This window comes from Canis lupus, chromosome 12 (assembly GCF_003254725.2).
Source record: "Canis lupus dingo isolate Sandy chromosome 12, ASM325472v2, whole genome shotgun sequence".
Taxonomy (NCBI): domain Eukaryota; kingdom Metazoa; phylum Chordata; class Mammalia; order Carnivora; family Canidae; genus Canis; species Canis lupus.
The window spans coordinates 27,041,645-27,059,367 of record NC_064254.1 but is presented as its reverse complement, the minus strand read 5'-3'; the positions used below and the strand labels follow the sequence as shown (position 1 = coordinate 27,059,367).

Sequence of the window (17,723 nt, the reverse complement as noted above, 5' to 3'; positions counted from 1 at the left end):
GACATGAAAGATTTTATCCTATGAAATATCTTTTTTAAACATAGTAACAATAATAACAATGTATCATAATTACATATAAATACAAGTTCAATTCTTTTTACTTATTTTAGCTTTTAGAGAGTGAATTGGTATCGACAAATGTGTGCAGCTGTTCCCCAGCAACCACTCTGGACGCATATTTATAACTTGCTCCCAGATGTGGAACCTTTCAGAACCTGCTCTTCAAAAAGACAATAGCTCAAAACATTTTAGACTACAGTTATTGACTCTATCCCTGCTCCTTTCCTCCTCCTTCAAACTACAAAAAAGGTTTGCAAAAAACAAAAAACAGCAATGTCAGCTTTTTTTGTTTTCTTTCTTTCTTTTTTTTCTTTTTTTTTTTTTTTTTTTTCCAGTGTTAGCTTTTGTGTCCTGGGACTGCAGGGACGATTCTTCCCACTGTTAGTGCAGAGATGCAGGAGCTCTTCACCCCTCAGCCCCTGCTTCACCACCCAGCTTCATGCTGGGAATAGTCCTCGACAGGTCTATCAAGGAATTCTGTCAAGGATGAGAACTAGATTGTAAAAGTTAGGCTATTTTTTTTTAAGGCTATTTTGTTTTAAAATGTTTTTTTAGGTTTTCCCAAGCCATAAAACTATTTAAGTATAATATTTGTTTTACACATACAAAATAGTATTTTATGAATGCAACTGTTTTTTTTTTTTTTCAAGTAAATATAGATACAATAAGGATGAGTGTAAGAAAAAAGAGAGAATAAAATCTAATTCTTCAGGTACTTGTGCTTCTGGCCAAAAGGTTTGAGATCCTAAAAAAAGATGGGAGTCATAAAAAGAGGACTTTGAAGCTGAAATGGATTTGGTAAAATATTTTTAGGAATGGATAATATAAAATATCCCAGGGTAAAAAATAAACATAGAAATCTTCACTAGTTGGACAAGATCTTAATTTATTTAATGACACTTCTATACCACATATAAAAGGACTGTAGAATATCCAGACTGTAAGCAAAATATTAGACTTTTAAATTTTGAATTATTCAAGAGCATATGGAAGTGACAAAATTTACCTCTTTGTAAAAATCTCTTATATTCACTTTAAAACTTAGCTATGCAATTGCCATGCTTTCTTGACATCCAAATTTAGTTGCGTGCATGATCTGTTATTTGGCCTTTTGTTTATTAATTATTACAGAATACGAGAGATGAAGGTAATGAGACTGAAGCCAGCAGGATGAGTAAATTAAGAAGAACAAGAAAGAAAGTCACAAAACAACATATTTTTTCAACTGAAGTAGGAGAAATGGATGTATCAAACTCAAAAGGTATCTTAGCTCTTATGATCTCTTAGGAATATATGATGTCAATGACAACCTCTATTTGGTTTTCTTTTTCCTAACACATTTTCTTTTCATCTAAGGGAGAAGCAAAAACAAGGGAATAAAATTTATTTCTACATAGGCAGTGTACAAGATACCAAATGTAAGGGTATAACGTAAATATATAAAAATAAGCAATCGAAATATTCAGAATTTAAAGAGGACAGAACTAGGAGGTAGTGGAGGTGGGGGAGCCGGGAAAAAGAATACAACAGAAGGAAAGTATGCATAAGAAGGGAAGCATATGTCTGCTCTGGGACTTGAGTGCAAGGATCATTACTAAGGACTTGGGAGACCACAATAAAGATGTGGAACAAGTTTTCATATCACATGCTAGAATTCCAACTTGACTCAGTAGATCTGAAACAGTGCTGAAAGTACAAATTAATTGAACAAGAGACCCAATCCAAGAACAGTGGTCTTCCAAGGCAGGGGCAGTAGGAATGGCCACTGTATGGTAACAGTAAAAAGCAATCAGAGCTTTTGTCGATATTACTATCGTTTTTAAACTTTCTACAGACAACATACCCCCTTCTGGTCCACAACTAGGGCATACCATTGCCCTTCATTTGGTATGTCACTGCCTAGAAATATATATATATTAGAAATATATTCTTTTCTTAAAGATTCCTCTCCATATCATGTTAAAATACAGTTGAAAACAATGGCAATGTGTTTTAACATTTTTCTTTATTATTAAAGAAAGGATCAGAAGCCAAATGGTGTGCCACACATTGGGGAATATGAGCAAACCAGTTGTGGGACCTGGCTCCGCAGACTCTCATCTGCCACAAGATGACAAGGACTCTGAGAATCAGACGACAGTGATAAAACCATCACCCCTCAAAACATCAGCCAGTGCTCCTTGTAGTGAATTTAACACAAACTCCAACCATGCTGGTAAGGACTCAGAAACAAACTGACATATGATTCTAGCCACTAATCCCAAATTTGTATTTGATTTACAGATAATGAGGCATTGATTGAGGAATGCCAGTCTGGGAGTCAGAAGAATTTTTAAACTATCATTTATAAAAGACTTTATAGTTTTCTCTAACCACTAGGCTGCTCATTTAGAAAATGGAAGGGCTTCAATGAATGATCTTTCTAGCCTTTTCTAAAAGTGAAATTTTGTTGTTTTAAGTTTCTGTGATAGTGATACAACTATTTTGGCCTATCAGTGCATTGGTTAAAAATCTCTGGGACTGAGTTAAGCGAAAACTAGTTAAAACGAGGTATTTATTTCACAAGGGAATCCATGATGAAAGGATTGAACAAACAAGGTTTGGAAAGGCAGAAATGCAGCAGTATGTGAAGTTAGGACAGGGTCCATGAGGCTACCCCTCACTACTAATATCAATTGGAAGTTAGGGAATTCCCTAAGACTAACCCTAGTTTTCCTATAAGGACTCACAGAACTCACTGAAAATTATTACTCAAGGTTATAGTTTATTACAGTCAACAAATACAGATTAAAATCAGCCAAGGGAAGAGGTCCAGTGGGGAAAATACAGGAAAGTTTTAAGCATGGAGATTCTATTTGTTTCTCCCAGTGGAGTCATGGACAGCACCACTCTTTTGGCAATGATATGTAGCAATATGCATGGAGTATTGACAAGCAGGGAATCTCACCTCAGTCTTGGTGTCTAGTTTTTTGTTTTTCGGTTTGTTTGTGTTTTTTTTTTTTTTTTTTTTTTTTTTTTTTTTTTTTTTTTTTTTTGAGGCTCTAAAGTGGGGCTTCATGTGGCTGACCAGAGTTTCCAGCTTCTCTGGGAATCAAGCTGATACCATATGACTCAAAGCTTCCAGGATAAATGACATTATTGGATTTTCTACTGTGGCCCAGAAGCCCCAGGTAAACAAAAACACTCTTGTCAGGCAGGATACTCCAGACTGTCATTCAGGAGCAAAGGGTAAAGAGGTCTTTTTTGGCAAGGCTAAATTCCTTATTACACACAGGGACGAAGGAGGAACTAGAGCCTGGGAAGTGAACACTGTCCGAATTCCATATGTATTTGTTTTCTATTGCCAGCATAATGAATCACCACAAATTTAGTAACTTAAGAGAACACAATTCATTACCTTGTAGTTCTATATGCCAGAAGTCTGGGTTGATTCAGCTAGTTTCTCTGTTTCAGATTTTGCAAGATTGAAGTCAAGGGTTGGATCTGGATTCTTATCGAGAGATTCTAGGGAGTTTGTTCAGATTACTGGGAGAATCCAGTTCCTTGGGGGTGTTGGACTGAGTACTGATTCCTTGCTGGCTGTCCTCTGGGGTGGCACTTAGCTCTTGGAAGCCTCTCTCTGGTCCTGTGTCTTAGGACCAAGATGATCCCTCAAATACCTATGTTTGGAACCTCTCAAAATTTTCCTTCTTCCATACCTCTTTTCTGCTTACAGCTGGAGAAAGTTCTCTGTTTTTAAGAACCCAGGACAATCTAAGACAATATCCCTATTTTGAGGTTTATGTCCTTACTTGCATTTGCAAAGTCCCTTTTGGCCTGCATTTTAACATATTCTGCAGGTTTCAGGGCTTAAGATGTGAACATCTTTGTGGGGCAGTTCTGCCTACCACAACATTTCCACTATTAACACAAATGGCACAGGGGCCAGGTAAATAATACAAGTGAGTGAGGTGAGCTGGCATAAGGAAACGGTCAATAATGCTGGCTGTGAGAAACTACAGCAGACGTTGACAAATGGCGGCCCACAGGCCAAATTCAGCCTGCTGGCCATTATTTGTAAAAGTTTGTGTATTGCCTATGACTACTTTTGTGTTACAATGGCACAGTTGAAAAGTTGCAACAGATACCATATGGCTTACAGAGCTGCAAATATTTACTATCTGGCCCTTTATAGAAAATATTTGCCAATCCATGAATTAGAGGATACACGCCCCATTTCGGGCCACCTCAGAGCACTAGCCAGTGGTTGCTATGGAGAAATAACCACCCAGTGTTACCAAATTTAATTTCTTCAAGAGAAGCTTGAACTCAAGATTTTTGTATGAAATATTCAGATATTTAAGTGTTGACTATTCTAAAAGTTTTCAAACAGTGGGACCACTAGTAAGAAAACATCTGCTGGCCACATTGGCTCTTCCAGTTTGTGACCCTTGTTTTATATAGTCTCTGCCATAACACTGAGATGAAATTGACCATTTCTTAGTCTTCAATCAAAAAAAATATGAAGAAGAAACTTGTGTCACAAACTCTCTGTACCAACCGACTGTGACTATGAGGATGGGCATCATTATTCACTTAACTTGGTTAATTCAGAAGCTCCCTCTTTGGCCCCAGGCTAGATTGTTTCTTAATAGACCCAAAGTACCAAAAAGTTTATAGCTTTAAACAAACCACTAATACAGAATTTAAACATGAATATGAAAATCTACTCCTCAATAAGTGTTAGAAATTTTAACATGGTGTTTTCTTCTCTGTGATACTTCTCTGATGTTTTATTTTTATTTATTTATTTTTTTTTTTAAAAAGATTTTATTTATTTATCCATGAGAAACACACAGAGAGAGAGGCAGAGACTTAGGCAGAGGGAAAGCAGGCTCTATGTGGGGAGCCTGTTGTGGGACCTGATCCCGGGATCCTGGGATCATGCCCTGAACCAAAGTCAGACGCTCAACCCCTGAGCCACCCAGGCATCCCATTTCTGACGTTTTAAAAAATATATTTTTTTTTCAAAGAAAAGCTCCTCCTCTCCAGTTTTTTACTGTTTTTGCTTTTTGTTCCTGCTTTTACTTGGTTATTCTGCTATTCAGGCTAACATGCTGTGACGGGAGGTGGGGTCACATTTGCTCTAAGAGGGTGTCTCTCAAAGCAGCCATGTGGATAAAGGAGAGCGGGTCCTGGGAAAGTAGTATGGCATATCATCCCGGGCATTCCATAAGCTAAATAAATGTGTTGCAGAGTATTTACTTCTGAATGCACTTTCTCCTTTATGGATTGATATTTCTGAATGCTCAAATGCCTATTCAATCTGCCTTTATAAGCGACCACAGCTTGTTTGCTGTAACTGAAATATGTCCTCATCATCACTGAACACAGGCAACATTTCTCCAAGGTCTTCTAGTTGCTATAGAGCTTTGAGGTTTTATTTTAATTTTTTTTTTTTTTAGTGTCCTCCCCACCCACCAACACTTACAGCAGGAAAACTTCCTCTATTAAAGCAGATTGATTTAATTTATTAGTCTTCTGAGGGGATGGGAAAGGAGAACACCTCCCAGGAACTATACTGTAAGAAAAACAAATGAGTCCCCAAACTAGCAATTATCTGCCTGCTATTCATCATGTGCATCTGGGAAGGTCTGACCAAAAGGTTTAATTGTAACTAACAAGTATGATTTATTTGAAGAAAAGAAATTCAGACAATGATTCAGTAAGATTGGTTGATTCCTTGTAAATGAAATTAGATTGGATAGAGTTCTCATATTTGGTGAAAGAATTAAACTTTCAAATGAATAAAATGATACTTAAGATACTTACCAAAATACGTGATGACAATTTCTATTTGTTAGACAAGGTCAGATCACCCAGGCTGTATTAATTAGTTAATTTACTCACAAACCCCTGGTTAAAGGGCTAGTCATTGAGCATCTATGATACTTTTATATTGCTGCAGGCACTGACAGCAGCAGGTGAAGCTGAGCCCCTATTCTCCTAGAACTGACCTGCAGGGGGAAAGGACAGAAAGTAAACATGTGATTACGCAATATGGTGGGTGGTGATAAGGACTCTGAAGAAAATGGAAATGGTATGATATATTATGGGCTGAATTATGTTTCCCCCCATTCATAGCTGGTTGGAGTCCTATCCCATCACACCTCACATCGTGACTGTATTTGGAGATAGGGTTTAAAAGAAGTAATTAATGTTAAATGAAGTCTATGGGGGGGCTCTAATCCAACATGACGGGTGTTCATACAAGAAGATTAGAACACCCACAAACAGGGAAGATCATGTGACGAAGATAGCCATTACCAAGCCAACAAGAGAGGCTCTCAGAAGAGACCAATATGGTTGACACTTTGACCTTAGACTTCTACCCTCTGGAACTGTAAGAACATAACATTTCTGTTTTAGCCACCTGGTCTGTGGTATTTATTAGGACAGCCCTGGCAAACAAATACAATAAATATATTGTCCAGCCCTAGATATATGTCCAAAATAAATAGTATATGGTAACCAAACAACATGTCTTGAGTGGATGCATATTTATTTTACAAACTTTAGAAGATATAGATAAGACAAAGAATTAGTAAGATTGGCTGTGATCATATTACTGGTGAGCCAATAAAATGACTTTACTCCTTTAATAGGAGATGCCTACTGATTTTTTTATGTTGTTAAAATATTTATAGCTTATATATAAGTCCTTATTATTTTTAGAATACTGCTTTTCTGAAATTTTCCATATTTTCAGGTGCCTGTAAATTTCATTTTTCAGTGAGGAGAATTGTTCAACTTGGCCAAAACACCCAATACTTCAGGATAGGTTGGGAAGACAGCAACTGCTAATTTAGCATGAAACATTGTAATTGCTACAGCTTAATTGTTTGTGTTAAATGGGAGGTAGTTATAAAGCCTCAGGAGTCTCAGAGTAGCCAAATGTATCAGTGACAGGACATTATCTCTAATATATTTGTATAGGTGGCAACTAGTAATTTGTTTTCCTCATGCTTCATGTACTTAAAATCTACTTAATCTGTGTTTTTTAACCTGTCAATCTTTATGCTTATTTCTAAAGCCAATTATATCTCAAAAAAGGATATTCAGGTATAATTTAAAATTATAGCTGCTCGTCATCAGTGATGTGACAGATTGATGGGAATTCAGATTCAGACATGATCATGGTACTATGTATGATCCCTAGTAAGGGTTAGAGTAATTGTGTTCACTTTATGTGTTTAAGAAGCACTTATATGGTGCTTAATGTCTGCCAGGAACTGTTAAATGACTTGCTTAATTGTCACAACAAACCTATGAAGTGGATAATATTGTATCAATGAGAAAGCCCAGGCTCAGAGAAGTAAGAAAGCATCTAGGGCACAAGCAGGATTCTGAGGGAGGCAGATGACTTCAGTGTTTGTGTTGAATCTCTACTGTCTGCTACTTCTCCGAAAGTTTGGACGGTAGCTAACATTTGTGACGTGTACTATGTGCCTGACCCTTTTATATGTTTTAGATACATTCATTCATTTTATGGTGATGAGTCACCCACTGGGAGTTAAGAGGTCTGGTTTGTAGCTTCAGTTTTGGCAATGAACTGAAAATAATTTGGACTACGTCACTGTACCTACCTCTCTGGGACTCAAGCTAGCAAGTCAGTTGGATTAGGTAATTTATTGCCAAACTCTCTTCTAGCTCTGAAGTTTTAGAATTTGTAGTCTATCTTTATATATATATATATATATACACACACACATATACATACATATACATACATATGTATATATATTTAGATTTCTGTTTTTAATATTGAGTAATCACTCTAGATTTTCCATTTCTTACACTCTTACCCTTGAAAAATAATTTTGTTTGCTCATTTATACTGATTTTAAAGTTTAAATTTGACAGAGACATGTAGCTGTCTTAGATTCAGCTGCTATCATAAAGCCCTTTTGGCAAACAAAACAAAAAAATGCAGATCTGCAGAAAATAAACAAAAACCAAACAATGTTGCCCTTAAACATACAAGAACTTTTAATTTAGGTATTACCAGTTAGTTCAAGAAACTCAGTTTTCTCAGTGATCTGCATGCAGACTTGTATGGTGCCCAAGCTGTCCAGTTAGGCAAATGTATCCTAACTTCCATAAGCAAAGGCATTTTCAGTTAAGTACTTACATATGATATTGCTCTATGCTTATGCAAGTAACGTCACTTTCACTTAGCCCCAAGTGCCAAACAATCTCTTAGGCTGTTTAGAGATCATGTTCTTGGGATTATGGTAAAGGCAGAGTTTGAAAGGTAAAATCTCCAATTGTAAGTCAATGACATGAGTATGTGATGATTTTGTCGACAATCATGATGATTAGACTACTCTGTGGCCTCCTTTTGCTTTTCAATTCATCATGATCTAATGTCTTAGGGCCATCTTCTATTCTACAGATAACACCTGGGAGGACACTCAAATTCCGACCACACCTCACCTCTCCTCTAGAATGAAGCACATTAAACAAGAGATGGCCAAGAATCACCTTCAATTTGTGAGATTTGAAGCCACAGACCTTCATGGTGTGTCCAGATCGAAGAGTATCCCTGCACACTTTTTCCAAGTGAGTTTTACAGATAGAGTTATGATTGAATGTAATTTCATGACTGTAAGCAAGCAAATGGTCCTTACTACTCTATCTTATTTTCTTGTAATCTATACAGTAACTAAAGGTGAAAACCAATAATTTATTTTGTTTCTCCCTTGTCCCTCTCCAAACACATCATTGCTCCCTAAGGAGCTGAACATACACTTTCAGGACTCAAACAGCAATTCCTTTACCCAATAGAAATACAAAACTAATTAAGACTGGTAATTTTAGTCTTTCTGCCTTGAATAATTTGCCTCCATAGAATTATCTTCTCTCTCTTACTGCAATTATGGAGATTATATTTTGTTTGACATAAGAAAATTGCAACAGAAGACCCAAGAGCAAATATAAAATGAGAAAAAAAAAGATTAAAATTTGCTAGGTAGAAAGCATATCCCTTTCAGCTTCTAATTCTGATAAAAAAATACACTATTGTTGTTGGATGACTTAATAAATACTATTAAGTTCTTAAAAATAATGATACCAAGAAATGTTGTCTTTTGAATATGTTTTGAGACTTTCTGAGATTTTTTTTCAGTTTATGTCATGTATTTATTTTATTGACTGATTTGTTGTGTCACTGAAACATTTTTTAGAAGGAAGGGACATCAGTTAGTATTATACAGGAAAATATAAAAGCTAAACAACCTCCAAATTTATTTTAATTGTAATTTTCTCATTTGTATTATGTTGGAAACATTGAGCATCATCAAAAACACTTTTTAAGATAATTCCAACAGTTTCAAATTTGTTTACTAAAAATGCTCAACCTCACTCATCATCAGTGAAATGCAAATCAAAATCACAATGAGATATTATTACCTCACACCAGTCAGAATGGCTGGTATCAAAAAGACAAGAAATAATAAGTGTTGGCAAGGATGTGGAGAAAAGGGAATGCTTGTGCACTGTTGATGGGAATGTAAATTGGTGTAAGCACTGTGGAAAATCACAGTATGGAGGTTACTCAAAAAATTAAAAGTAGAAATACCAAACCATCTGGTAATTCCATTACTGGGTATTTATCCTCCAAAACTGAAAAAGATCCATGTACCCCTATGTTTATTGCAGCCTTATTTACAATAGCAAAGATATAGAAGCAGCTCAAGTGTCCACTGATAAATGAATAAAGAAGATGTAGTATACATATATACTGGACTATTTCTCAGCCATAAAATGATGAGATCTTACCATTTGTGACAGCATGGATGGAACCAGGGGGTGTCAGGTTAAGTGAAATAAGTCTGAAAGAAAAAAGACAAGTATTATATGATTTCACTTACATGTGGAATCTAAAAAAGTAAAACAAATGAACAAACTGAAATAGAGTCATTAATGCGGAAAACAAACTGATAGTTTCCCAAGGGTAGAGGATGGGTGAAATAGGTGAGGGCAATGAAGAGGTACAAAACTTTCAGTTATAAATAAGTCATGGGGATGAAAAGTATAGCACAGGGAATATAGCCAACACTATTGTAATAACGTTGCATGGTGACTGCACTTCTCTTGGTGAGCACAGAATAATGTATACAATTGTCAAATCACTATGTTGTACACCTGAAACTGATATAACATTGTATGTCAACTATACTTAATAACAATAATAAAAAAGAAACAAAAATCCTCATATTTGTCTTTTAAGAAATCCTTTAGACCTGCCTGCAGACATTATTTTCTCTTCATTCAGGGAAGAATGCATGTTGGCTAATTTTGATAAGAAAATGTGAAATTTACTGTGAACTGGCTGAGAATCTAATTTATATGAATTTCTTTCAATCAATAAGAAAACACAACTGGCACTTCAGGCACTTGCCAGAGACCTCAATATAAAATTGTTTGCTATTCAGTTTTTGTCAAATCCTAATCTTCTATTCCACTAATGGCATCTCAAAGCTACATATTTGGAGTATTATTCTAGTTCCTCAAAGAAACTCTTATGAAAATATAATTTAATGTGCTCCCTCTACTTGCTGGGGATTGATATAATTGACATAGAAAGAAAATGTTTGCATTTCTTTTTTTTTTAAATACTATTGAAAATACTTTTCATTATCTTGTTCAGTGTCCAATATATTAGAATCATTTTTTTCCTGGAGTTTATGAGGGGAAAAAATTTTTCTATCATCAGAATTTTAATATATCTTGTCATACTTCCTCTCAATTGCTGCATTTATTTTTAGCCTTAGTTTGCTAATACAAGCTCACTTTCTCATTTCATTACCCAGTCATTATTTTATTTTTATTTAATGATCATATGGTATCTATTTTTTAACAAAACATTTTAAATTCATTTTGGAACTTGTGAGGTATAGGTAATAGTGAATACTGACATCACAAGTATTTGTAATTTAAAATTAAATAATTCATTTTGGAAAATTTATTGCAAATGGACATAAAAAATAAGTTCAGCCATGCAAAATAATATAAACAACATGTGTTTGTTTATAAACACAATTCTGTATGGGGAACTCATTAAATAAAGAGTGGAGTCCATGATTTAAATTTGCCTATAACTTAGTGAAAAGTAATTTCCATCTTCCTAAAGTAATTTTTAAACCTCTTACCATTTGTGGAAAACAAAATGTCAATTTAAAAATTATTGTTAGACACTTAAAGGGAATATAAGAGAATATAATCCATCGTCTTCATTTGTAGATGAGTGAAGTGAGGCCCAGAAAAGTTAAAGAAAGCTTTCTTAAAATTATACACATAATTAGAGGCAGAGCTGGGATGTTCACCTGTGATTCTTCACTTCCAGTTCCTATTCTCCTCCTCCTCCTTTTCCTCCTCTCCCTTTCTCTCTTCTTTATTTTCTCTTTCTTACTGTACCTACACTCTCCAGCTCAGCTTTTTAAAAATTATTTTATTTTTCAATAATCTCCACAGCCAACATGGGGCTCAAACCCACAACCCTAACATCAAGAGTTGCATGTTCCACTGACTCAGCCAGCCAGGTGCCCCCAGCTCAGCTTTTTTTTTTTTTTTCAGCTCAGCTTTTATATTTCTTTTTATTCTTTATTTGTGCTAAGTATCCGTTCTTATTTTTTTTAATTTTTTTTATTTATTTATGATAGTCACAGAGAGAGAGAGAGAGAGGCAGAGACATAGGCAGAGGGAGAAGCAGGCTCCATGCACCCGGAGCCTGATGTGGGATTCGATCCCGGGTCTCCAGGATCGCGCCCTGGGCCAAAGGCAGGCGCCAAACCGCTGCGCCACCCAGGGATCCCAGTATCCGTTCTTATTAAAAAAAAAAAACAAAACAAAAACAAGATTGATTTCTTCTTAAAACAAGCCACCTACTAAGAATAGAGGAAAAGACTGCTGTGTAATTGGAAAAAGCCAAATTGGGAAACTCTGATGGTATCTACTTTTCAAAGAAAATTTATCAGGTGCCTGGCACTGTGCTAAGTCCCTTACAAACATTAGCTGATTAAAACTTACCACCAACTTATATTGTCTCTGTTGCATCAAAAGACTAATTTCTATTTAAATTATATACAGATAATGTGGATTCTTTCTATCTTTGATCTAATCAAAACATGATATATTAGAATAGAATTTATAACTAATTGTTTGGTGGCTTTCACTGTGGTCCAAATTTCAGTTATCATACAGATTTGAGCTATTTTACATGAGTTTTTATTGAATCCCTGGTGAGCAACATTGGAGTGTAAAGTTGTCCTAGTGCTTTGTACTTAGAAACACATTTTAAGGTAACTTAATTTGTTGTCATGAGCAAGACATGTTTATATATATTTCCCACTACTAATAAAGAGTGGTTTGAATTCAGAATGTCCAAAAAAAGAATAAAGGAAATTACAATGTTAAAAAAGAGTGCTCAGAAAAACACATATTAAATAGTTTGAAGAATAAAGTGTGACTTTTTCCTATTCTTTATTTTTACTTTTTTTCTCTCTTTTTCCTATTCTTTAAATATGTGAAAACATAGGGGAAGGAAATGGTAACAACCGTTCCCTATTGTTCACACCCAGGTGAATACAAACACAGATTTCAATTGTAGGAACTTTTGGAAGTCTCACATTACCCTTCATTTTAGGAATATATAGAACTAACATACAGATTTTCAAACTAAAAAACTGAAAAGTAGGGAAATAACATTACTTCTTGCAGTAGAAATTCAAATTAAAAGATTTCATACTAAAGTCCTCTAGAATTCTATAATGCTTGTGTGTGTATGTGTGTGTGTGTGTGTACAGGTCCCTGATGGAATTGAAAAAATTAAGCAGGCTCTGAATAGTGCTTGACTTTCTCAGCTTTATTACTGGTAAAATCAGGATTGTATCAGCCAAGTCAAATGACATTTGAAAGTCTATGTATAGATGGTGGAAAGTAAAAGAGGTCATGGGTTACGGTCAAAGGCAGAAGAGTGACCAGTAGGTTATCTCTGTTAGTAATAGCTCCTCTTTGGTAGCCATACTCTTTGAGTTGGAGGTAACATAAGAAACAATTTGGCTTACAGATGGTTAGTGTGTTTTATAATATACATTGACATTATGGGAACCAAACTTTATAGTTAGCTTTTTCGCTACCATTAATATAACCTTTAACACATGAAGCCTTGTTCTATTATGATACAATTTCTAGAAATTGTTTCACATGTCTGCTAAACTTTATAACCTCATCATATCCCTGTTGTCTGGTACATAGCAAAAGTTAAATAAATGACCAAATCCACTAACCCCAAGAGGTATATGGCTAGAAAGTGCCTTAGCAAGCATTGAGTCTAACACTTGTTTCACAGACATGGAAGATGACATAGTCCAGTGATTTGCTTAACTTCCAGCAAGTAATTAGTGAAAGAGCTAGAGCTAGAAGTCAGATTTGATGACACCCAGTTCATGGTTGACTTGAAGGCTACAACGTTTTGGATCTATAGCTTTGAGGATATAGGTCCACACTCACAGGCAGTTTCTGGGACCTTGAGGCTGTGATGTATTCATTCTTACTGAGTTGTAAAAGTGAATGAAGAGAGGAGTGCAGCTTTCAGCAGATCTGGCTCCTCTGGTGTTAGGATGACTGTCGTGTGTGTGCTAGGACTAACCACAATCAAGTCTCTGGGAAGGACTGAGGACTCTCAGTTAACTATAGGGATTACAATAGAATAAGCCAAAATAAAACCTCTAAAGTATTAGCAACTATGCCATAAAATAAAAAGTGTTTTCAAAAAGACTAGGTAATAATCATTTCAAATAATTTCACAAGGCTTTACCTATGTCATTTGCTATAAAGACATTTTCTTTATCTTTGTACCTTCTATTTATGACGCTATTTTCAGATCTCAAAGCATGTAAAGATTTGAAGGCTAAAAATATTAAGAACTGTTTATAAAAGTAACCTGGGGGGTTATTTTAAAATATTTTAAATTTGGGGGCCCCTGGGTGGCTCAGTCAGTCAGGTGGCCAACTCTTGATTTCAGCTCTGGTCATGATCTCAGAGTCCTGGAATGAAGCCTGTATCCGGGTTCTGCATTCAGCAGGGATTTGGCTTGAGGATTCTATCTCTCCCTCTCTTCTCTGCCTCTCCTTCCCACTATTTCTCTCTCAAATAATTAAATATATCTTTAAAAAATAAAATACTTAAAATTTATTTGATATTAAGCTAGTGTTAACCAACGGATGTTAAACACATTTTTCCTCATTAGCAATGTTCCCCCCCCCCCCTTTTTGTTTGTTTTCAAGTTTCAAAATCTGATTGCTCTGTCTTTTCATTTCTTTAGGAAAAAGTGATCCATGGTGTTTGCATGCCCCGAGGTTATCTTGAACTGATACCAAATCCTAAGGATGATGAAGTGGATCACATAAGAGCAACATGTTTTAATAGTGACATAGTCCTAATGCCAGAGCTCTCAACCTTTAGAGTCTTGCCATGGGCTGAGAGAACTGCAAGAGTGATATGTGACACATTCACTGTGACTGGCGAGCCTCTTTTGACTTCCCCAAGGTACATCGCAAAGAGGCAGCTGAGCCAGCTGCAGGACTCTGGCTTTTCCCTGCTCTCTGCCTTCATCTATGATTTTTGCATTTTTGCTGTGCCTGAAATTATCAATTCAAAGACCATATCTTTTCCTGCCTCCACATTGCTAAATAATCATGACCAGCCTTTCATCCAGGAACTCGTTGATGGTTTGTATCATACTGGAGCGAATGTCGAGAGTTTTTCCTCCTCTACCAGGCCTGGTCTGATGGAAATCTGTTTTTTGCCCGAATTTGGCATCAGTTCAGCTGATAATGCATTTACCCTCAGAACAGGTGTCAAAGAAGTGGCAAGGAAATATAATTACATCGCTAGCTTTTTCATCGAGACTGGATTTTGCAATTCAGGAATTTTGTCTCATAGTCTCTGGGATGTCGATGGGAAGAAAAATATGTTCTGCAGTAGTTCTGGAATTGAAGAGCTCACGATCACGGGGAAAAAATGGTTGGCAGGACTCTTGAAGCACTCGGCCGCTCTCAGCTGCCTGATGGCTCCTGCTGTCAGCTGCCGAAAGCGTTACTCCAAGGAGAGTAAAGACCTCAAGGAGAGCGTGCCTACGACATGGGGATACAATGATAACAGCTGTGCTTTTAATATCAAGTGTCATGGTGAGAAAGGCACCCGGATAGAAAATAAACTGGGCTCCGCCACTGCAAATCCTTACCTGGTGCTGGCGGCGACTGTCGCCGCGGGCTTGGATGGACTTCAAAGCAGCGATGGTGTCCTGGCCAGTCCAGGTGACAGCACGGACTTGTATCCGTCAAAAGCTTCCGAGATCCCCTTGAAACTGGAAGACGCTCTTGTGGCGCTGGAGGAAGATCAATGTCTGAGACAGGCCCTGGGGGAAACGTTTATTCGCTATTTTGTTGCCATGAAAAAATATGATTTGGAAAATGAAGAAACAGATGCCGAGAGAAATAAATTCTTAGAGTATTTTATTTAGGATAGAACCCTTAACTATTCTTTTGGAGATGTGACTTTTACTTAAGTAGCTGATCTCCCAGGAAGAAAAGATTGGATTTTTATCATCAACAACAAAAAGACTACCTATGCTTTCGCTCTTCTTCGTCTCGGTGGAACACTTGACAGATGACATGGGACTGCCGAGAGGATTCTGGTAGTAGAAACAAACAATAAAGTTGTGGTGCAGCTGTAATATGCAAATTTCCCAGGTCTCGTTAGTCAGTCATCATTTCCTCTGTGTATGTTGACCTAGATTGAAACCTTCAGTTATTTCAGGCAACAGATACCTTCACACAATAAAAGAGTCTTAAGAATTACATAGCAAAATTTAAACGACTGAAAAAAAAAAAAAAAAAGAGAATTTCAATCATGCACATACATTGTGACTGCCAGGGAGAAAAAAATGCTTACTAATGCAATCTCACTAATCTCAACATATATAGGATGGATGCTCTATTTCCTGCCCTTCCCCCATCCTTCTGAAATTACCCTTCCTGTCAGCTAAACTGCAGATCATGAGGGTTAGGGTAACACTCTAGGGAATAGAGCCCGCAAAAGATGGAGTAACAAGGTGGAAGCTCTGCTTTGTGGAGCAAATTTTGCAAACATCATTGTGATCTTTCCAAATAATTGTAAAAAGTTATCAAAAGTAAGTCATGATGGCAAGTTAGCAGATAGTTTCATGTTACATCCCTTCTTTTTACCCTTCATTACTAGCTCCTGAAAGGCCTAGAAAGTTCAAGGCTATACTGTCCACAAGAAACAAACTCAGAAGAAGTAAGATTTGATGGGGAGCAATGAGGTCAAATATTTGAAAGTCATGAAAATTTTTCTTTAAACAATATCTCATATAGAACCCAGATATAAAACACAGGTGGAATGGGTATGTGTGTGGGGGTGGGTGGGCTCTTTGGGGATGGATGGGCTCTTTCTTCATGCTTTGTTCTGTTCTTTGAAGCTAAGATTTCAAAGACACCTGTAGTGCTTTGTGAAGTGTGAGAAGAACTGCCTATATAACCAGGGCTATGCTTGTGGCTTAAATTTGTATTAAATGACTGGTTCTGCTGCCCACAGAGGTTGATATGTCCCAGAGAATACTAAATGTTCCAGACCTTCATTTGAATGAGATAATATTGGAACTATCACTAAAGTTTAGCTTCTTTGGGGAAAAATCTAAAATCCACTGACTAGAAAATGAAAACCCTATTCTCCTGCTTAGAATCAAACAAGAGATTTTATCGTTCAATTAAACCTGACAGTGGTCTTGATTTAGATAGCAAACACAAAAGCAGAGGATTACACTTGGCTCAGATCCTCCTATTCAAATTCATAGTACCCAGTAGCTTAAATAGTAGAAGTCATCTGTCCTTTACTAATCATTCCCCTCTTTTCTCCTTTGAGCAGAGATGTGTTTGAATACATAAGAATAATGTTCTTGGTGTATTAAAAGGTAGAGGAAAAGACAGCGCAGGGCAGGTGGGGAAGGAAAGGAATCTGCCTTGAAACGTCTGAGAATGAAATCCCACACATTATGCCATGGGAAGGATAGTAGGGAGGAACGAACCCCATGGCAGCTCACTAGTTATTTACTATATCCATTCTCCGTCTGTTGTCAGGAATAGTACCTAAATGTGTCAGTTGGGAACACACTATGGAAAATAAAAATCACATTTCTGAGTTCCCACTGTGGCTGAATGTGGTTGTGTTATTAGATTCAGGCCAAAGAGATGGAAGTAGAAGTGTTGTATGGAAGCTCTGGGAAAGTTCTTTAAAGGACAGATACTCTATTTCTTGCCCTTTCTCTGTCCTGCCTTTGCCCTTCCTGTTGGCTAACCTGCAGGTATTGTGGCTACAGTAATGCTCTTGGGAATGGAGTCCACACATTATGGAGTAACAAGGTGGAAGCTCTGCTTAGTGTAGCTGAGCTCTGTTTGCCTACATTCAGATTTTTACCTGGAAGAGAAAGAAACTATCTCCTTTAAGGCACACTGATTTGGGGTCTTTGTTATTGTAACAAAACTTACTTTCCTTCCTACTTGTGAGTGTGACTGTGTGTGTATGTGTACATGAGTGTTTGT

General features: G+C 36.6%; 1 protein-coding gene and 1 pseudogene across 1 annotated transcript in view; one reads left to right on the top strand and one right to left on the bottom strand.

The window, feature by feature from the left end:
- LGSN (lengsin, lens protein with glutamine synthetase domain) overlaps positions 1 to 17,327 on the top strand; it is a 31,211-nt gene extending 13,884 nt beyond the window's left edge. The window contains exons 2-5 of the mRNA XM_025419142.3: positions 1,192 to 1,321; positions 2,078 to 2,275; positions 8,495 to 8,661; positions 14,426 to 17,327. Coding sequence (XP_025274927.3) covers positions 1,192 to 1,321; positions 2,078 to 2,275; positions 8,495 to 8,661; positions 14,426 to 15,625 — 1,695 coding nt within the window. The 3' untranslated portion in view covers positions 15,626 to 17,327. The remainder of the gene's footprint in view (positions 1 to 1,191; positions 1,322 to 2,077; positions 2,276 to 8,494; positions 8,662 to 14,425) is intronic.
- Positions 1 to 17,723, bottom strand: part of LOC125752300 (elongation factor 1-alpha 1-like) — a 758,580-nt pseudogene that overhangs the window by 200,228 nt on the left and 540,629 nt on the right.